The following is a 20,975-nucleotide window of genomic DNA, read 5'->3' as shown; positions in this document are numbered from 1 at the left end:
GTATTGTTAGCAAACAAAAAAAAACAATAGATTAACTAGAAGGTATAGGGATGTTTCTTAAGCTAGGGCATGACTATTTCAGTTTCTTGCAGTTATGGTATTGCTGAAAAGTGCTCAAACAGGTATTTTTTATTTATTTATTTTTTTTTTACTTCCATCACATTTTTCATTCTGACAACTGATGAAAATATTGTATTGTTAGCAAACAAAACAAAACAATAGATTAACTTGAAGGTATAGGGATATTTCTTAAGCTAGGGGTGTTATTTCTGTACTAGAAATGCGCCGACCGGGCTAGCCGGGTGGGTAAAGTGCCTGCCTGGCAACCCAAAGGTCGTGGGTTCGATTCCCACCTCGGGCTTGGATCAAAGTGCTACAAAAACCTTGGGAGGTGCATTATGGCCAGAGAAGCCTATGCGCCAATAACTACCAAAAAAAAACAAAAAAAAAAACTAGAAATGCATAGTTCTGTGGGTCCTCAAGAGTTAATAATCACACTTTGTTTTAATCACCAAAACTGTTCCCTCATTTGAAAATTTAATATAGCCAAAGCAAACCTTACATCAGTTATCTGGTTAATGAAACAATAAAATTTAATAACATTCTATTAACAATGTTATGTAAACTTTAAATTTATCATCAGCTTCAGTATGTTTATATTCTCAGATATCTGGTTATATCAGTATAATAATCCTTGAAAGTGAAAAAGAGCACAATAGAAATGATTGTTGAAAACACTTTAAACTGTTCCAATTATTAAAACAATGTATTTCTTTTTCATGCTGGTGAATTAAAGTTTGCTTTCAACTACTTGATCTATGTATATAAAGTGCTTAGCATCATAATACACAGCCATTTCTGAATAAACAGAAAATTTTTAAGGTGGCATCGTTTTAGGTTATATCTCATATTGTGAATACCTTCACAACGAGTTGCCATGATATTGCACTACTTCGAATAAGTAACGCTTCACCTAAGGAGAAGACTAGTGTTACTTATTCTCAGATAGGTACCACCACCCAGACAGCACTGTTTCAGGGCTATTTGGCCCTTCGTCAGTGAGTGGGTAGGTACCCAAGTGATGCAATGATGGCAAAAACAGTTATGAAGTATAACTCCACAATATGAGAGATGCCTGATGGTGTATGATGTATTTAGACTAAGGCGCATTTAGGGCTAGAGCCTCAAGCTGCGAACAAATTTAGACTATGTATATAAAGTGCTTAGCATCATAATACACAGCCATTTCTGAATAAACAGAAAATTTTTAAGGTGGCATCGTTTTAGGTTATATCTCATATTGTGAATACCTTCACAACGAGTTGCCATAATATTGCACTACTTCGAATAAGTAACGCTTCACCTAAGGAGAAGACTAGTGTTACTTATTCTCAGATAGGTACCACCACCCAGACAGCACTGTTTCAGGGCTATTTGGCCCTTCGTCAGTGAGTGGGTAGGTACCCAAGTGATGCAATGATGGCAAAAACAGTTATGAAGTATAACTCCACAATATGAGAGATGCCTGATGGTGTATGATGTATTTAGACTAAGGCGCATTTAGGGCTAGAGCCTCAAGCTGCGAACAAATTTAGACTATGTATATAAAGTGCTTAGCATCATAATACACAGCCATTTCTGAATAAACAGAAAATTTTTAAGGTGGCATCGTTTTAGGTTATATCTCATATTGTGAATACCTTCACAACGAGTTGCCATGATATTGCACTACTTCGAATAAGTAACGCTTCACCTAAGGAGAAGACTAGTGTTACTTATTCTCAGATAGGTACCACCACCCAGACAGCACTGTTTCAGGGCTATTTGGCCCTTCGTCAGTGAGTGGGTAGGTACCCAAGTGATGCAATGATGGCAAAAACAGTTATGAAGTATAACTCCACAATATGAGAGATGCCTGATGGTGTATGATGTATTTAGACTAAGGCGCATTTAGGGCTAGAGCCTCAAGCTGCGAACAAATTTAGACTATGTATATAAAGTGCTTAGCATCATAATACACAGCCATTTCTGAATAAACAGAAAATTTTTAAGGTGGCATTGTTTTAGGTTATATCTCATATTGTGAATACCTTCACAACGAGTTGCCATGATATTGCACTACTTCGAATAAGTAACGCTTCACCTAAGGAGAAGACTAGTGTTACTTATTCTCAGATAGGTACCACCACCCAGACAGCACTGTTTCAGGGCTATTTGGCCCTTCATCAGTGAGTGGGTAGGTACCCAAGTGATGCAATGATGGCAAAAACAGTTATGAAGTATAACTCCACAATATGAGAGATGCCTGATGGTGTATGATGTATTTAGACTAAGGCGCATTTAGGGCTAGAGCCTCAAGCTGCGAACAAATTTAGACTATGTATATAAAGTGCTTAGCATCATAATACACAGCCATTTCTGAATAAACAGAAAATTTTTAAGGTGGCATCGTTTTAGGTTATATCTCATATTGTGAATACCTTCACAACGAGTTGCCATGATATTGCACTACTTCGAATAAGTAACGCTTCACCTAAGGAGAAGGCTAGTGTTACTTATTCTCAGATAGGTACCACCACCCAGACAGCACTGTTTCAGGGCTATTTGGCCCTTCGTCAGTGAGTGGGTAGGTACCCAAGTGATGCAATGATGGCAAAAACAGTTATGAAGTATAACTCCACAATATGAGAGATGCCTGATGGTGTATGATGTACCTACCCACTCACTGACTGGTGAATAAGTAATTTATTAAAAATATTTTGTGCTGTCATATAATGATAAACTTGAAATTAAATCATTAGGCAGACCTCTACCTGATTTAAATACTGTATTACAGAAAAACAATGTTTTAAAGAATTTTTTTATTTTGGCACTACCACTGGCCACTACTCTGTGTGCGTGCATGCGTGAGTGAGTGAGTGAGAGCATAGATGCATGAAATACATTTTCCATAAAAAATTTCAGTGCATTTTTTATATTTTCAGATGAAACCATTTGCTCATTTACATCATGAAACAATCTTTAGAGTGAATACTATAGTAAAGTCTCGAGAGAAAGTTACTAAGGTAGGTACTGTGAGAAGTTTGCTGATTTGTTAACTTTCATAATTTATTTAACAATTACTACAGTTTTTTTGTAACACTTGACGTTGATCAAAATTAAATGAAAATAAAAAAAAAATTAACTAAGCAACAGAGAATTATGCAAGAAATACATAGTGATAAACTATAAAAGGGCAGCATGCATTTCCTATGAATAATTTAATCAAGTAGAAATACAAGAAGTGAATTTCTACACATTAAAGGCTTGTGCATTATGTAGTAGGAGTGGTAGTAGTAGTAATGGCAAATGATGCAAGGAAGCAAGCTTATATAGCATCAACCAAAAATAACAGTTCACCCATCTATGGCCTCCACAAATTTTTCTACTTCTCTTTTAAATTTATTCAACCCATCCACTTCTACAGATGGAAGCCTGTTCCAATAATCAACCACCTGCTGGCTGAAGACAAACTTCCACACTTCTATCCTGCAACCATCCTTCCTCAGCTTAAATTAACACCCCGTCATGTGTGTAGTCTCAGCAAGTGGAAAAATACCATTAACATTCAGCTTATTCAATCCATCAAAGGCTTTAAACACCTCAATCTGATCTCCCCACAGTTGCCTAGTCTGCAGAAGCTGTAATTTGCAGAACTGAAGCCTTTTTAAGTAAGAACACCCTTCTGTTCCCTTCACCAATCTGGTTGCCCTTCTTTGCACCCATTCCAGCAGATCTACATCCTTCCTAAAATGAGGCCTGAAGACCTGTATACAGTACTCAAGATGTGGCCTAACCATGGCCTTATACAAAGGGATAATCACCTCCTTATCCTTGCTAGCAAAGTTTCTGTATATCACTGACAAAACCTCATGAGCTGTTCTGGGAGCATGCCAGAGTAATTAGCAGGGATAAGGAGGTGATTATCCTTTTGTATAAGACCATGGTTAGATCACATTTTGAGTACTATATACAGGTCTTCAGGCCTCACTTTAGGAAGGATGTAGATCTGCTGGAATGGGTGCAAAGAAGGGAAACCAGATTGGTGAAGGGAACAAAAGGGTGTTCTTACCTAAAAGGGCTTCAGTTCTGCAGACTAGGCACAATGTGGGGGCAATCGGATTGAGGTGTTTAAAGCCTTCGATGGATTAAATAAGCTGAATGTTGCACTTTTCGTTGGTCGCTTTCCCTTCGTCATTGTAATACATAAATAGGAATGAAGAGAAGTTTCTGAAAATTTGTTTTTTATATGATTGAAGATTTCAGTGAGGGGGAACACATTTCACCATAATACCCTAATGTAAAAACCCACAGAATTCCAGTTATCGGTATTATCATGAATGTAATAAGATCGAGTTTACTATCTGGTTATAATTAGATGCACTAGCAGAAAAGCCCAATAAACCAGAATTATACAAAGGGATAATCACCTCCTTATCACTGCTAGCAAAGTTTCTCTATATCACTGACAAAACCTCATGAGCTGTTCTGGGAGCATGTCAGAGTAACTGCACAATTACTCCCAAGTCATTCTCATCCTCCACTACACTGAGTGTAGTACCATGAAGCTGATAAGTTACTCCCGGGTTACTGCTACCCATGTGCAGTACCTAGCATTTGTCAATGTTAAACTTCAACAGCCATTTCTCAGCCCATCGACCCAATTTTCCTAGATCTTGTTGTAGTTGCTCACCCTGATTACTGTCCTTAACAACCCTGCCAAACTTTGTATCATCTGGAAACTTTGATGCCTGATATACCTTCATCAATATCATTAATAAATATTGAAAACAACAATGGGCCCAGCACTGAACCCCGGGGAACCACACTGATAACATCAGTCCACAAAGAGCAGTGCTCATTAATAACCACTCTGTCTTTTTCCACTTAACCATCCCTTTATGCATAACAGTAACTTGCCCTTAATGCCACATTACTCCAGTTCATACAGCAGTCTTTTATGTGCAACTGTATCAAAAGCCTTCCTGAAATCCAAGTATCTGACATCAAAATTATTTTTTGCATCCCATTCCTTGGTCACTACATCATAGTAATCTATTAGATTGGTTACACAAAACTGCCCCTTAATAAATCCATGCTGTGACTGCAATATAATTGCTTTCCTGTCCAGATGGTTCTGCATTACTTCTTTAAACAGTGACTCCGTTATTTTTCCTGGAATAGATGTTAAGCCAACTGGTCTGTAATTATTCATGTCACCTTTTTGATCTTCCTTTATGAATTGGGAATACATTCTTACATCTACAGTTCATAGGAAACTTCCATGAATCCAAGGATGCTCTCATAATTATGGGTAAGGGTTTGCTTACCTCCTTTGCTGCCTCCCTTAATATAATTGGATAGATTGCATCTGCCCCAGGTGCCTCTTTTACGCCCACCCTCAGCAATTTTCCCTCCACTTTCCTTTCAGTTATCACAAAGTTATTTAGCTCTTCATTAAAGTTCGATAAATGTCTGGCATTTTTTGTTCTAAAGAATTCCTCACATGTGAATGTAGATGCAAAAGTACCTATTCAATTTTTCCACGGCCTGAGCAGGGTCATCAACAGTTAACCCATAAACATCAAATGGCTGAATGTGATTCAGTCCCTTCCTTCTACTGTTAATATAAGCATAGAAGTCTTTGCTGCTTTTCTTTGCATTCTTTGCCAGAGACGACTTCTCGTAATCTGCCTAACCTCCTTTGACTTGATTACAGACTTGATTACAGACTAATATATATATCCATAGGCTTCTGTATCCGGCCCCGGGTGCCAAGCGGTTGTGACTGAGCGATTTCTCTGTGCTATTACTGCGATTTCCCAAAAGTGATTTATAATTATTTTACGTTTTGATGTTAATAAATTTATTCATTTAAAAACAGCTCTTGTTACAAAAACACTTGTACAGAGCAAGAAAGGAAAGGCACCTTTCTTTATTTCTTCTAGTTTACTACTAACCACTTACCAGTGGCGGATTTAGCACTTGAGAGACCCCAGGCGCAATTCAATTTTGAGGCCCCCCCCTCTAAATATTTTCGGTACCACTACAGTGTGCATTCTAGGCACACGTTTTTACTATAGCACATGCTCTAGATTTGGTGTTGCGGTTTTAATCATTTTGGTTGCACAATTCTTTCATACATATTTTAACTGTTTAAAATGTTTAAACATATTTTTTAAACATATCTTTCATACATATTTTAACAGTAAAATGTTTAAATGAAAAAATGGCACAACTAAGCATTAATGATAATACGTATTCTACTTCAGATTCACTTAGTTCGCATAGATATTTCATATAATATGTAGGGATATTCGCATAAGAGTTTACTAACTTCTCATATTAAATTATAGTTTTATTCAGTAACGGTAATAATGATGAGTGTAAAAATTAAAAATGAAACAATTTTATTTTTTTTTTTGAGACCTGAGATTTGAGGCCCCCTCTATTTAAGAGGCCCCAGGCATATAAAGTTGAAAACAGAGTTAGTTATCAGGAGGCAAGAAAATTAATTGCACCCAGTATACCTAACCGTACCTATGCCAATATTGCAAAAAAATTTCAAACCATTGCCACACAAACCGATGTTACCGTTCCTTCAAACACTTCAATCTCTGACTGGGCTCAGGCTGTCCTCTCTCAACAACAGTCCAGTGTCGTTAAGCACTCAGACCAAGCAAATAATATGCCTCTCACAATACCAGTAAAATCTTAATCTCCGCCAATGAATGCCACTACTACAAATAATGCTTGTTCGACTTCAAAAACGATTATTCAGGACACATCAATGGATGCAGAGTACCCATCTAAACAGGAAGATCTGATTCTGGAAATATTTGCAGAAGAAGAGATGGACACTGGTCGCCCTTCCTTTCCAAAAAGAGATAAACCGAAGCCTGAACGCCATAAGATAGCCACATCAGGTACAGCTTCTTCTTCTAAATTTAAGTAATGCCTTACATTTTGCAGCGGAATTGCAGAGGCTTTCGTGGCAACATTGATGACATTCAATACTTAATTAACCACTACTCTCCAGTTGGTTTCTGCCTGCAAGAAACCTGTTTAACTCCTCAAATCTCCATTTCCATAAAAAACTATTCAATCTATAGAAGAGATTGGAATACATCCGATTCTGCTCAGGGTGGTGTAGCCATTTTGATTAGCTCAAAGATTCCGGCTAGAAAAATCGCTCTTCGAAGCCGTTGCTGTGCGTCTGATTACTCAGATTGCTTTAACAATTGTCTCAGTTTATCTCGCACCAAATCATACTTTCTCTTAGAATGACCTTAAAGAACTTTTAAGACAGCTACACTCCCCTGTCTGTTTGCCAGGGGATTTCCATGGCCACCATCCTCTATGGGGATCATCTAAATTAGGCAGATGCAGCCGAATGATTGAAACTTTTCTAGAAAAACAAAACCTCACTCTACTTAACAGTGGCTTGCACACCCATATACAGTTACCTACTGGACAAGCCGACCGGGCTAGCCGAGTGGGTAAAGTACCTGCCCGGCAACCCAAAGGTCGCGGGTTCGATTCCCGCCTCGGGCTTGGATCAAAGTACTGCAAAAACCTTGGGAGGTGCAATATGGCCACAGAAGCCGATGCGCCAACAACTACCAAATCAAAAAAAAAAAAAAAAAAAAACCTACTGGACAGACTTCCGCAGTTGACCTATCGATTTGCTCCCCGATACTGTTTTCAGCCATGCAATGGTCCGCTCTGGATGATCCCACGGGCAGTGATCATTTTCCAATTGTTTGTAATCTGTTGACTACACAACCACCATTACAACAGCCCTGCAGGAAATGGAAATTCTCTAAAACCAATTAGGCCAAATTTCAGTCAGCAATCACTCTTGACAAAAAAAACTATTCAACTACAGCCCATAGATGAAGTTACTGATTATATTACATCCCGTCTTTTAGTTGCAACTAAGTACTCCACTCCATTATCAAATCCCCTGTCCCGACGGCATTTCAACTACTGGTGGAACGAAGAGTGCACAAAAGCAAAGAAGGAAAAAAATAAAGCATTTAATTTATTCCATCGATCTCCAACTACAGCTAATCTAATTAGCTACACGAAGCTAAGGGCAAAGGCATGTTACATTCAAAAGCAGGCCAAGAAAGATTCTTGGACTAGGTTCGCATCAAATATCAATAGAAACACTGACTCCAGACTAATATGGAAAAAAATTAGGCAGCTTTCTGGGAAATTTCCAACTGTTCCTTCCCCAATTCTCTCCTGCAATGGACAAGAACTCTCTGCTCCTCTAGATATAGCCAGTGCCTTGGGCAAAACCTTTGCTCAAATATCGGCTGCATCAAACTACACTCAAATTCCAGAAAATTAAGGCTGCCACCGAACAGAGAACTATCAACTTTCGAACCTCACTATCACTTCCATATAATCAGCCTCTGCAAATTGTGAACTTTTACAGGCCATCAGAACAACACGAAACAGTGCCTCTGGGCATATATTATGTCATGCTTCAGCATCTCGATGACAAAAACTTACAACTGCTTCTAATCTTCTTTAACCGGATCTTCCTGAAAAATATTTATCCAACCTCTTGGCACCATGCTACAGTTTTGGCGTTTTTGAAACCTGGAAAAGATCCCTCCAGTTCTAATAGTTACAGACCAATATCTCTGTCAAGTTGCCTTGGTAAAATTCTTGAAAAAATGATCCACAGTCGACTCACCTGGATCATCATTGAAACTCAACATCTACTGAGTAATTATCAACATGGCTTTCGCAAAAACAAGCATTATCAACATGGATTTCGCAAAAACTCCCTAGATCTGATGATTAATGCGGAATCTGAAATTCGCAATGCCTTTGTGAAAAATGAACACCTTGTCATGGTCTCCATTGATATAGAGAAGGCATTTGATACTACCTGGCGGCATGGCATTCTCAGTGACCTGTATAATCTTGGTCTACGAGGCAACCTGCCCATATTTATTAAGAACTTTCTCAAGAGCCAATCTTTCCAGGTGAGATATCAAAATTCCCTTTCTGCTACATTCTCGCAGGAAGAAGGAGTACCGCAAGGATCAGTTTTGAGTGCAACCCTGTTTGCCCTTAGAATTGATTCCATTACAAAAGAACTCCCAAATACTGTAGAGGCTTACCTTTATGCTGACGATCTCGCTATTTCTTGCCATTCTCAGAACATGAGATCTATCGAAAGGCAATTGCAGATGTCCCTCAATAAAGTTCAAAAGTGGGCTGAGCTCAATGGATATCGTCTTTCCCAACAGAAAACAGTTGCAATCCACTTTTGCTGTCAACGCAAATTGCATACAGATCCTGAAATTCGGATTTCAAATTCCACCATTCTGATTGCCAGCAGTATGAAATTCTTGGGACTAATCCTGGACAGTAAGCTCAACTTCTTTGAGCATTAAATTAATACGTACTGCCTGTCTTAAAAAGATCAACATGCTAAGAGCTTTATCTGCCCTCTCTTGGGGAGCAGATCGTACAACTTTGCTGCTCTTATATAGAGCACTGATTAGATCCCGTTTAGATTATGGTGCTCCAGTTTATGATTCTGCCCGAAGGAGTGTGCTATGCTGGCTGGATCCTATTCAACATAATGCACTGCAGATTGCAATTGGTGCATACAGGACATCTCCGACTCAGAGTGTATACATTGAAGCTCATGAGCCCCCTTTGCATCTACATAGAAAAATGTTATTACTTAAATATGCAGCCAAAATACAGACTTGCTCTTTGCATCCTATTCAGCCATACCTTTTTATTCAACCACTATTGAATCTCTACAGAAATAAACCAAGTAAAATACGACCAGCTGGCCTATGGCTCCTTGAAATATCACAGAATTGGAATGTTCCTCTCCACAATAGGCAACAGATAAAGAATTACTCTCATCCACCATGGACCACCTTTCCTCAACTGACCTGTGATACCTATTTTCTTCAATGGGGAAAGAATCGTCTACCGGCACTGACTGTGCAACAACTCTATGCTAGCCATATTCAAACCTGTGCTGACTTCTTGCCGATATATATACGGATGGTTCCAAATCTCTTTTAACTGTTGGAGCAGCAGCAGTGTTTCCCTCTGCTATCATATCAGCTTTTCTTCCACCTGAGTATAGCAACTTTTCAGCAGAACTGTATGCAATACAGTGAGCTCTAGAAAATTTGACTCTACATCCATCTGCAAAATATATAGTTTACACTGACTCTCTCAGCTCAATTACAGCAATGCAGAATACCTCTCAAAAGAATCACCATATTTTAATGAAAATCAGGAATTTGTTATTGCAGATTTATCATCATCAACAACTAGTGAAGTTTTGCTAGATTCCAGCACATTCAGGCATAAAAGGGAATGATATGGCTGATATATCTGCCAAAAGTCCAAATTTAGACCTAACCTCTGTCCTAATTCCACCGCCCAATTATAATATCTTAATTCAAGCAGCATGCCATGCACAGTGGACAGAATTATGGCATAACCAAACGAATAACAAACTTTTCCAGCTGAAACAAGACCCAAAGTTCTGGCACTCGAGCAATCAGACAGTAAGGCGGGAAGAAGTGGTACTCTCATGAATGAGAATAGGATGCACCCATCTGACTCACCTCCATCTACTAATGGGCAATGATCCTCCTCAGTGTCCACACTGCTTAGAACATCTAACAGTCAAACACATTCTGATTGACTGTCCACAGTATCAACAACATCGAGCTGCAATACTTCAAAATCTGGCTAATCGTCGAGAACCATTGACATTACATCATATCATTGGAGAGGATGCAAATGTTAACGAACTTTTCTGCTTTTTAAAACAAATTGGAGTGTATCATCTTTTATGAATAGGTTTCAGAACTGAAACTAATTTAAACTGGCTTTATTATTAATTATTTCCTAATATTCCTACGAATAGGCGCACTATAGCCATAGCAGCTAATGCGCCAATAAACAACCATACCATACCACACACACACACACACACACGCTTCTGTATCCTCTGATAATTTATATACATCCCATGCAATTTTCTACTCTGCCACTTGTCTCAATAGTTCATCTGACATGCATTTAGGTCTAAGCCTTGAACAGTATTTCTTCGTTGGTATGAAAGCCTAGAAGCTTCTATGATTACTTCCCTGAATGTGTCCCATTTAGAATTTGCTGTTGGTAACATCATCAGTTGATCCCACTGCATAGAATTTAAAAATTTACTGAGACCATTGTAGCCAACCTTGCAAAAGCCTTTCCCTTTACCCTTGACAGTAGTTCTGTCTTTAATTAAATTCCACATTAGTACACACTGTGGTCACTGCCACCCAGTGGGTTCTGTACCTGCAGATTCTTAATCTATGTAGAATCACTGCTGATAACCAGATGAAGCATATTGCTTCCTCTTGTTATCTCTACAGGGCCTACGATAGGGGGCGTGCACAGGGAGTATATCGTACCTAGGCCCGAGGTCCAAAAGTGGGCCCAGGAGCCAAAGTATTAACTGTAACCTATATTACGCGTTATTGCAACAGTTCATAGCTTATCTATAGAACTTTTGTGGCCTAATGGTGATAACTATGATCACCAACTTGGCTAAGCCTATTCAAAAGATCAGGCATCACATATTGTACTTTCTGATAAGCCAGTGATTTTATGCTACAAAGAAACTTAAGTAGGTATGCAATTTGTATGTGAATCATGAAAAGGTAAAGTATATATTAATATACAATATTAAAAACTGGAATGGCTTTTATCGTCGGCTGGTGGATGTTGACATTGCTTGAACTTAGCTGTCATGTTCTCTTAAATGACAATGTACGTCACGTTAATTGTAGCAGTTTAATAGTAGTACTACTATACTACTATTAATACTAGTCTACTACAACTGCTACTACTAAATTATTAGTATATAATATATTTTGTCTTATTGTCTTTTTTTTCCTTTTTTCAGATATAAAAGTATAAATTATAAATCATCTCTCCAAAATGTATTGTCACAAATCAGGAGCCCAGACAAGAAAGAACGAGTGGAAAATGAAAAAAGGGGTCAACAAACGCTCCTTCAATTTGGATTAAGTGCGGCTTCAAAAAATTTTTATTGAACTCGCCTATAGAATTGGAGCAAGAAGAAACTGTTGGAAAACTCATCCCCAAACAAGGAGCGCTTTATTTGGGTAATCATGCACAGGATTTTGATGACAGGGCAGATGCAGAAAATGAAAATGGAAAACAAAAAGAAGAAGACATACAGGCACATGTGGAAGTGAATTTGGAAAACGAGAGGAGTAATCATAATGTAGGCCTTGACATTGGATGCATCACAACTGAGTTTCCATCTCAAAAGGAAATAGAAAAGTATGTTACGAATTGTCCCATTCCTCTACCTAAAACTTTCCCACAATCAATACCTGCAATCAAGTTTTCCCAGAAAGCATGCTGAAATTTCAAAGTACCAATGGAGAACTACATGTAAGAGACTGGCTTGTCTGGAGTCAACAGAAACAAGCATTATATTGTTTTCCATATCGATTATTTTGGCACAAGACTAGCACTAGCACAATAGTCTCGGGACTAGCACTTCTGCGTCTGAATCTGCACTGGTATCTGCTGAAGGCTGGGATTCTAATGGGAAGTGGCAGAAACTTTCCTACAGGATCCTAAAACATGAAAAAGGCAATAGTCACAGACAATGTTACCTAGCTTGGTAAGAACTAGAAAGGTGCCTGCTCTCTGGGACAGGAGTTGACACCATCTTAGAAGTATCAGTCAAAACCAAAGCTGTGAAATGGTACAATCTTTTAAAGTGCATCATCGATGTTGTACTCTTCTTGGGAGAACGTGGTCTGGCATTTACTGGTTCGTCCCATCGAATTGGTGATTAAAACAATGGACACTTTTTAGGACTCATTGAACTGCTCTCCAGGCAGGACCTCATCCTTCAGGAACATATGCTTAGTGTAAAGGAGTCATATAAAAGGAGTGAGCTGCTTCAAGTTCATTATCTGTCCCCTGACTCACAAAATTAATTTATTTCAGAATGCTCAAATCTTGTGAAACAACACATTTTTCTGGAGAGGCAATCTGCAAAGTACTTTGCAGTAATAGTAGATGTCTTCCATATTGAACAAACAATGTTTCTTTTGAGATACATACTTTTAAAAGAAATGCAGTATGAGATTCAAGAAAGATTTCTCAAGTTTGCAGATTGTAGCAACAAAACAGGAGAAGAAATTGCTCAGTTGATAACTGATACATTGAAAGAACATGCTCATCCTCTCAATGATTGTAGAGCTTAAGCCAACAATAATGGGGCAAATATGGCTGGAAAATACAATGGCATACAAGAACAATGCTCAGCAGCAATTTTTTCACCTTGCGGTTGTCACACACTCAACTTATGTGGAAATGATGCTGCTGAATGCATACCTGAAGCAATAACCTTTTTTTTTTTTGGAACAATTCAAACTGTGTACCACCTGTTCAGTTCCAGTCCTAATCGGTGCGAATTACTACAAAACCATATTGGTTATTCTCTTCATGGTATGTCTGAAACAAGATGGTCAGTTCATGTTGAATGTGTAAGGCCTTTTGCAGGTCACTTGCCTGGCATTAAATTAGCACTGGAAGACCTTCTAGAACCAAATTTGACGGCCAAAACAAGAAGTGAAGTCCATGGAGTTTTATTATATGTGACATCTTTTGCCTGTGTGTTAATGTCAGCTGTGTGGTACAAAATATTAGCTGGCATAAATATTTGCAACAAGGTCATCCAAGCTAGAGATGCCACACTGGATGTTGAAGTAGCAAACATAGAAACTCTCCTCACATATCTGACAAAACTTCGAAACAACTGGAAATGCATGTGAAATGAAGCCAAATTGGTTGCGTCAAACCTAAAGATAGAAATAAAACTCTCCTGTAGATGGGTGAAGTTTGGTGCAAGAGGGCAAGGCCACATGATGACAGCACACCTGATGCTAACTTGTAAGAAGTGAATGACCAGATGATATGCCAAAAGAGGCCTACTTCAGAAAGTGTGTGTTTTACATTTTGGCAGACAATGTTATAGCAGGATTAACCGTCCGCTTCAATGCTGTTAAGCAGTTGGCAAAAAAATTTGATTTCTTGTGGAAATATCTCACCATGTCTGAAAGTGATGTGGAGAGAAAAGCTTTATCTTTATCAGAGCGATATCCTGCTGACCTTAATGGTGATGATTTTGGAAAAGAAATACAACATTTACCCTCAGTACATAAAGCAAATTTTGTAAATGCACAGTTAAAGCCATTAGATCTGTTAACAGAGTACAGACTTGGTGACCTGTTTCCAAATGTTTGTGTTAGCTTAAGAATACTATTAATTGAATTAACAATTCCAGCAACAGTAGTTTCTGCAGAGAGGTCATTTAGCAAACTCAAGCTGATTAAAAATTATTTAAGGTCTACAATGTCTCAGGAACGTCTTATGGATTTTACCAAGCTAAGTATTGAAACAAAAATTGCCAGAATAATTCATTTTCATGCTGTGATTTGAAATTTTTCACAAAAAAATTTACTTTTTTTAAAGTAAATAATCTACTTTTTTTTTACTTTTTACTAATAATTATGTCTTCTGCTGGATGATCTGATCTGCATTGCAATATAAAAGGATGTTTCAATGTGGATTCTTTCTCCTTATCTGTATTGTAGCATTAACAAAGATGTTCAAATCAAATCTCTGATCCTCTTTTATTTTATTTTATTTTATTTATATTTATCATGAAGGGAGTATAGGAGCATAAGGCCTCAAATGCAGAAAATCAACAGAGCACTCCATTCCACCCCTCTCTCATCGTCCATATCCTTTTTGATCTTACAGGCTACAGCTCATGGCATAAAACCCATAATGGATAAAAACAGGATGACTAATGGAGAAGGGAAGGGGACCCGAAAGAAACTTTTTATCACCTGATAAAATTCCTTTCAGAAGCCCTGCCTCTCTAATATGCTGCTATAGAAAACAGTCATCCAAGAAATCCACATAAGTCTTCCTAGTGTGTGAGTGGTCAAGCTACAAATTCCAGGAATTAGGGAGGGAAGTTGTTCCACCTGGAAGTTAAAATCCTCCATCATAAGACATTCTGATTTACTAGTCCGCCCACTCTGTTTCTTTATATAGCTGTTTTGGTATACTTACTACCATCATTAGGCCTATAACGCACTCTTACTCTTAATTTTGTTTTCCAGTGCTAACATCACCACGAACTGACTCAAAATTGCACTGGTCACCCATGTTGCCTGGATGCACTGTCTTAAATTTAATATGCTTCTTAGCTAAGAGCATAACCCCTTCACCCCTTCTGTGTTGGCTGTCCTTCCTGTATACATTGCACTCCCCATTTTCAAATTCAGCATCACTTATGTCTGAGTAATACCAATTTATTAATCATTATGTATGTCTCTGTTATCCCTGCAATGTGTGCATTTGATGACTTAACGAGTAGTTCAAATTAATCAAGTTTATTTATAATATTTTCAGTGTTTCCTACCTTAGCCAGACATATGATATCATTAGTATTACACAATTCATTTTTTTCTGATTATTTTTTCATCACTACTGAAACTTTGAACTTATGGTTAAGTCCAGTAAAATAATATATCTTTCATTAATTGCTTACAATTAGTATCTCTCCATTATTTAATAATATACTATTAATTTGCTTTAAGAAAATGAAAAAGGAAGTATGAAATTAACATAGTAGTATTAGCATTATTTCTTAATAAATTTTATATTTTGATTGTGAATGAGACTGCATAGTAGTGGAATTCAATGAGTGCTGTTGTAAGGTATTTTCATTAATGATTAATGCTTGTAACTGTTTTGTTTCAGCCATGTTCATGGTCAAGTCAGCCGGCAGCTTCTATGTAAAATTCTAATTCTTTACATTGACCAAGGGAATAATCCATTTTTAATGTTAAATCACATGCTTTTCAAAGTGGCTTAATTTTTTTTTTGCTTTGTTTTAGGAGCATTTAAAGAACTTTATTCAAGCAGAAATGTCATTCTTCAACATTAATAATTTGGATTCTAGTGCCATTCTGTAAGTTTCAAACTTTCTAGCATTAGTATTAATAAAGGCAGATTAATGCAAAAATGTTATTCTCTTTTAGTGCAACTCTTAAAAAAAAATAATCACCTGGTTCCATCCAAGTATCTGTCCAACTTTTTGTTATATTTATATAGCTAGTTTTACATGAAAAAAATAATCACCTGGTTCCATCCAAGTATCTGTCCAACTTTTTGTTATATTTATATAGCTAGTTTTACATGAAAAAAATAATCACCTGGTTCCATCCAAGTATCTGTCCAACTTTTTGTTATATTTATATAGCTAGTTTTACATGAAAAAAATAATCACCTGGTTCCATCCAAGTATCTGTCCAACTTTTTGTTATATTTATATAGCTAGTTTTACATGATTCAGTAGTAATTTATTTTTTTTTTAGCATTTTTAATTTTTAAAATAAGGAAGTGAATCCATCCATTGCTAAACTGTATTATATACAGAAAGGCTTAGAGTATTTCTTAGCTGTTTATATCAATAATTAACCTGTCTCTCTTTTCTGCACATTTCCTCAGAAGATCCACATCCTTCCTAAAGTAGATGTTCCAACCATGTACAACCAAGGCTTTATTCCATTGATATAACTCCATGAGCTATTATAACAACCTATATATAATTACTCCCAAGTCATTTTCATTATCAACTGTCAAGTTTGATGCTATCCAATTGTTTTATTACTCTAGAATTACTACTACTACCCAGATTAAGAAACTTGTATTTTCCAGTGTTAAACTTCGGTTGCCATTTCTCAACCCATCCGAATAAATTATCAAAGTCTTGTTGAAGTAGCATTGGCAGTGGCAAATGATGCAAGAAAGCAAGCTTATACAGTATCAGCCAAAAAAAAAAAAAAAAAAAAATCCCTTCCTATTTCACCCATCCAATTCGCCCCAAATGTTTGTCTTTGATTTAAGCTTTCTACTTCTACAACCACATTTGAAAGTTTGTTCCAGAAATCAACCACCTGCTGGCTAAAGGCAAATTTCCACACATCTGTTCTGTAACCATCATTCCTCAATTTGAATTTGTGATATCTAATGTGGGTGGTCTAAGCAAAAGGAAGAATCCCATTAGTGCTGAGCTTTCTCAATCCATTCAAAGCCTTAAACACCTCAATCAGATCACCTTGCAGGTACATTATGGCCTTAGTTGCCAATGCACCATTAAACACTAAACCAACTAACCAACCAACCAACCTTGCAGGTGCCTAGTCTCCAGATGCTGCAATTTGCAGAACTGAAGCCTTTCGTGGTAAGAACACTCCTTTGTTCCCCGCACCAGTCTCATTGTGTTTTTTGTACTCATTCCAGCAGCTCCACATCCTTCCTAAAATAAGGCCTCCATACCTGTATGTAGCATGCTCTGATTAGTGTCATTAATTGCCCTACTGTTCTTAGTGTCATGAGCAAACATAGACATTACATTGAAACACACATGAAATATCATTGCACTTGAAATGAAATATCATTAATGAATATTAGAAACAGTAAGTAAGGGGCCAAGAACTGAATCCCTGTGGAACTCCTCTCATAACGTTAGTCCACAAGTAGCAGTGACCATTTATAATTACTCTCTGTTGCTTACCACTTAGATTTCCCCCCCCCCCCTTTTTTTTATGAAGGCCCCAAGCACTACAGGTATTAGAACATATAATACTTAGTACCTTGCATGGGTTGAAGATTGAGAAGATGAAAGAAGATACTTGTTGACATTAGACTTGATTTTCTGTAGATTGTAATTTTTAGGGAGGGAGGTTGCTTTATAAAACAGAAGTTGAAAGAATAAATGAGTAAGAAGAAAAATTGGTTCTGAGTTTGAAGTTGGACGTGTGTGTATGTGTACCCTGTCTATGGTGGCATCCAGAAATAATCCATCTCCACCGTTTGAAGCTGGTTTGAAGTTGGACAGTAAATGAATGTTGACTGGTTGTGGCACTTGTTCAGACTGGTTTGGAAGAGAGAGCAGGAATTATAGAAGCCAATTCAGAACAGTGCCAATTGGAGTAACAATAGAAAAGGCATGTAGCAGAAACAGAATGTATATGAGACATACAGTGGAGAGACTTTGTTTGAGATGGGTCAGTTATTAACCTAACTCCCCTCTTTTGAATGGAATCTAGAACCCTGAGAGAGGTTTTGGGGGCACCGCTCCAAATGTGGGAACAATATTCCATGGTAGGGTGGATTTTTGATTTGTAGAGAGTGAGTAGGGGTTCAGAAAAGGAGAAACAAGAGCAAAAGGGGAAACCCAGTTTTTTAGATGCAGAAGAAGCAATATTTGTGATGTACTAATATCAAGAGAGATTAGAAGGCAGGATGATCCCTAATAGAGGTATGTGATCTTCTGTAGAAATCTGAATATCATCAAAGATAAGCATAGGGGTAGAAAATTCTTTTTGTGAGATATACGACAGGACTAAGTTTTAGAAGGATTGAAATCAATTAAATTATCTTTGCCCCACTGGAGATCAGCATTTCAGGAATTGGTAATGGGTAATCAATAAGTTGAAGCTCTTTGTGCAGGGCAGTGCATCTCAAACTGGAAGATGGAATGCAATTGGTATCACCAGCAGAACTATGGATAGGATTTTTGGTCAGTTGAAGAAGGTCATTGATATACAAGAGGAAAAGAGAGGGAGAAAGAACCAAACTTTGGGGAACACCAGCATTATTGGAGAAGTTAAAAGACGGAGAGCCATCTACTATCACCCACAGTGTGAGTAGTCAGAGAGAAAACTGGGTACCCAATTACAAAACACAATTGGCAAACCATAAGATCGAAGCTTATGTAGAAGACCTTTATGCCAAACATGATCAAAAGTCATTGAAATGTCAAGAACAATTGCTTGAGTTTCAACAAACTTTTCCATTGAATTTCTCCATAGATGGGTAACATGAACCAGTATATATCACCAGTGGATCGACACCAATGGAATCTATACTGGTAATCATGGTTCAGATGGAAGATTTCTCATTAATTTAGGAGTTAGCAGTTAATGCATTTCTCCATTACTTTTAAAAGAGTAGAAGTAAGTAGAATGGAATTAATAATTGGATGGGTTGGATTTGTCACCCTTTTAGGAACTGGCTGGATATGAGCAAATTTCAAAGCAGAAGGGAAAACACCAGGTGGAATAAGAAAGTGTAAAAAGGCGACACAGAACAGGAGTCAGTGCAGCAACACAAATTTGAGAATACTTGGCGAAATACCATTAGGACCTGGTGCTTCCTTGGCATTGAGACTGTTCAAAATTTTTTTGACGTCCTTTTGATGGAAGTCAACAGTAAACGTTGAATGGATTGTACTGGGAATGGTTGGAGGTGTATTGATAACCTTTACCATAGTTATCAATACAGGAGTTAAAAGAAAAGTGGGTTGCTAGCAGATCAGCTTTTTCTTTAGCTGACTTGGAAATAGAACCATCTGGTTTTTACAGATGGGATTAGATATGGACAAAAGTTGTGGCCAGTAGCATTGGCAAGAAACCAAAATGCTTCAATATCATTTGGAAAAGAAGCAAGTTTTCTACTCTTAGCCTGTTCAAAATCTAGTTTGGATTGATTAATAACTTTAATTAATATACAAGAGGTCATTAATATACAAGAGGAAAAGAGTGGTGGAAAGAACTGAACCTTAGGGGACACCAGCATTAGTGGAGAAGTTAGAAGACAGAGAGCCATCTACCATCACCCTCAGTAAGCAATCAGAGAGAAAACTGGATAACCAATTACAAAAAACAGATGGCAAACCATAAGATGGAAGCTTGTTTAGAAGACCTTTATGCCAAACACAATTGAAAGCCTTTGAGATGTCAAGAGCAACTGCTTGTATTTCCCCCGAACTTTTCCATTGAATTTTTCCATAAATGGGTAACATAAGCCAAAATATCACCAGTGGATCGACACTGATTGAATCCATACTGGCGATCGTTGATCAGATGGAAGGTTTCTAGGTAGTTTAAGAGTTGGCGGTTAATTGATTTCTCCATTACTTTAGAAGGAATAGAAGTAATTGCAATGGGACAATAATTGAATGGGAGGGATTTGTCACCATTTTTAGGAACTGGCTGAATATGAGCAAATTTCCAAGCAGAAGGAAAAACACCTTTGGAATAAGAAAGTGAAAAAAGGCGGCAAAGAACAGGAGTAAGTTCAGGAGCACAGGTTTTGAGAACAAGCGGAGAAATACCATCAGGACCTGGAGCTTTCCTTAGCATCAAGATTTGTCAAAATCCTTCTGACATCCTTTTGATGGAAGACCACAGGAGGTATTGAATGGAGTGTGTTGGGAATGGTGGGAGGTGTTTTACCAAGATCATTAATACATGAGTTGAAAAAAAAATGGGATGCTAACAGATCAACTTTATCCTTGGCTGAAGTGAAAATAGAACCATATGGTTTTGACAGATGACAGAGGTCAGAGCAGAGATGGGCAAAAGCTGCAGCCAACAGCTTTGGCAAGAGACCAGAATGCTTGGCTACCATTAGGGCAAGAACCAAGTTTTCTACTCTTAGCCTGTTCAAAGTCTAGTTTAGACTGATTAATAACTGCTTTACAATTGTTGCAAGCTCTGGTGTAGGCAGAAAATGAAACTGAAGAATTAGAAACAAGCCAATTATGATACGCAGCATTCTTCTCTTGAACAGCCTTAGTACATTTATTGGAAAACCAAAGTTTGTGGAATAAAGGATTCCATTCCTACAAGAATAATTTCACTGACACGATCTGAGCAAACATTGATATCAGAAGTTTCGAAACAGTAATCTGACAAAGGAAAAGAAGAAAATAAATCTCGCAGGTCATCCCATTTTGCATTCTTGTAATG

The 20,975-nt window shown here is 37.6% G+C and overlaps 1 protein-coding gene across 1 annotated transcript in view; it reads left to right on the top strand.

The window, feature by feature from the left end:
• LOC150080329 (dynamin-1-like) overlaps nucleotides 1-20,975 on the top strand; it is a 265,277-nt gene that overhangs the window by 187,534 nt on the left and 56,768 nt on the right. The window contains exons 12-13 of the mRNA XM_090380686.1: nucleotides 2,985-3,065; nucleotides 16,053-16,126. Coding sequence (XP_090236812.1) covers nucleotides 2,985-3,065; nucleotides 16,053-16,126 — 155 coding nt within the window. The remainder of the gene's footprint in view (nucleotides 1-2,984; nucleotides 3,066-16,052; nucleotides 16,127-20,975) is intronic.

Source organism: Mastigoproctus giganteus, chromosome 9, assembly GCF_048544385.1.
Source record: "Mastigoproctus giganteus isolate SK-2022 chromosome 9, ASM4854438v1, whole genome shotgun sequence".
NCBI classification, from domain to species: domain Eukaryota; kingdom Metazoa; phylum Arthropoda; class Arachnida; order Uropygi; family Thelyphonidae; genus Mastigoproctus; species Mastigoproctus giganteus.
The sequence above is the reverse complement of the archived record's forward strand: the minus strand, read 5'-3'. Positions and strand labels throughout refer to the sequence as shown.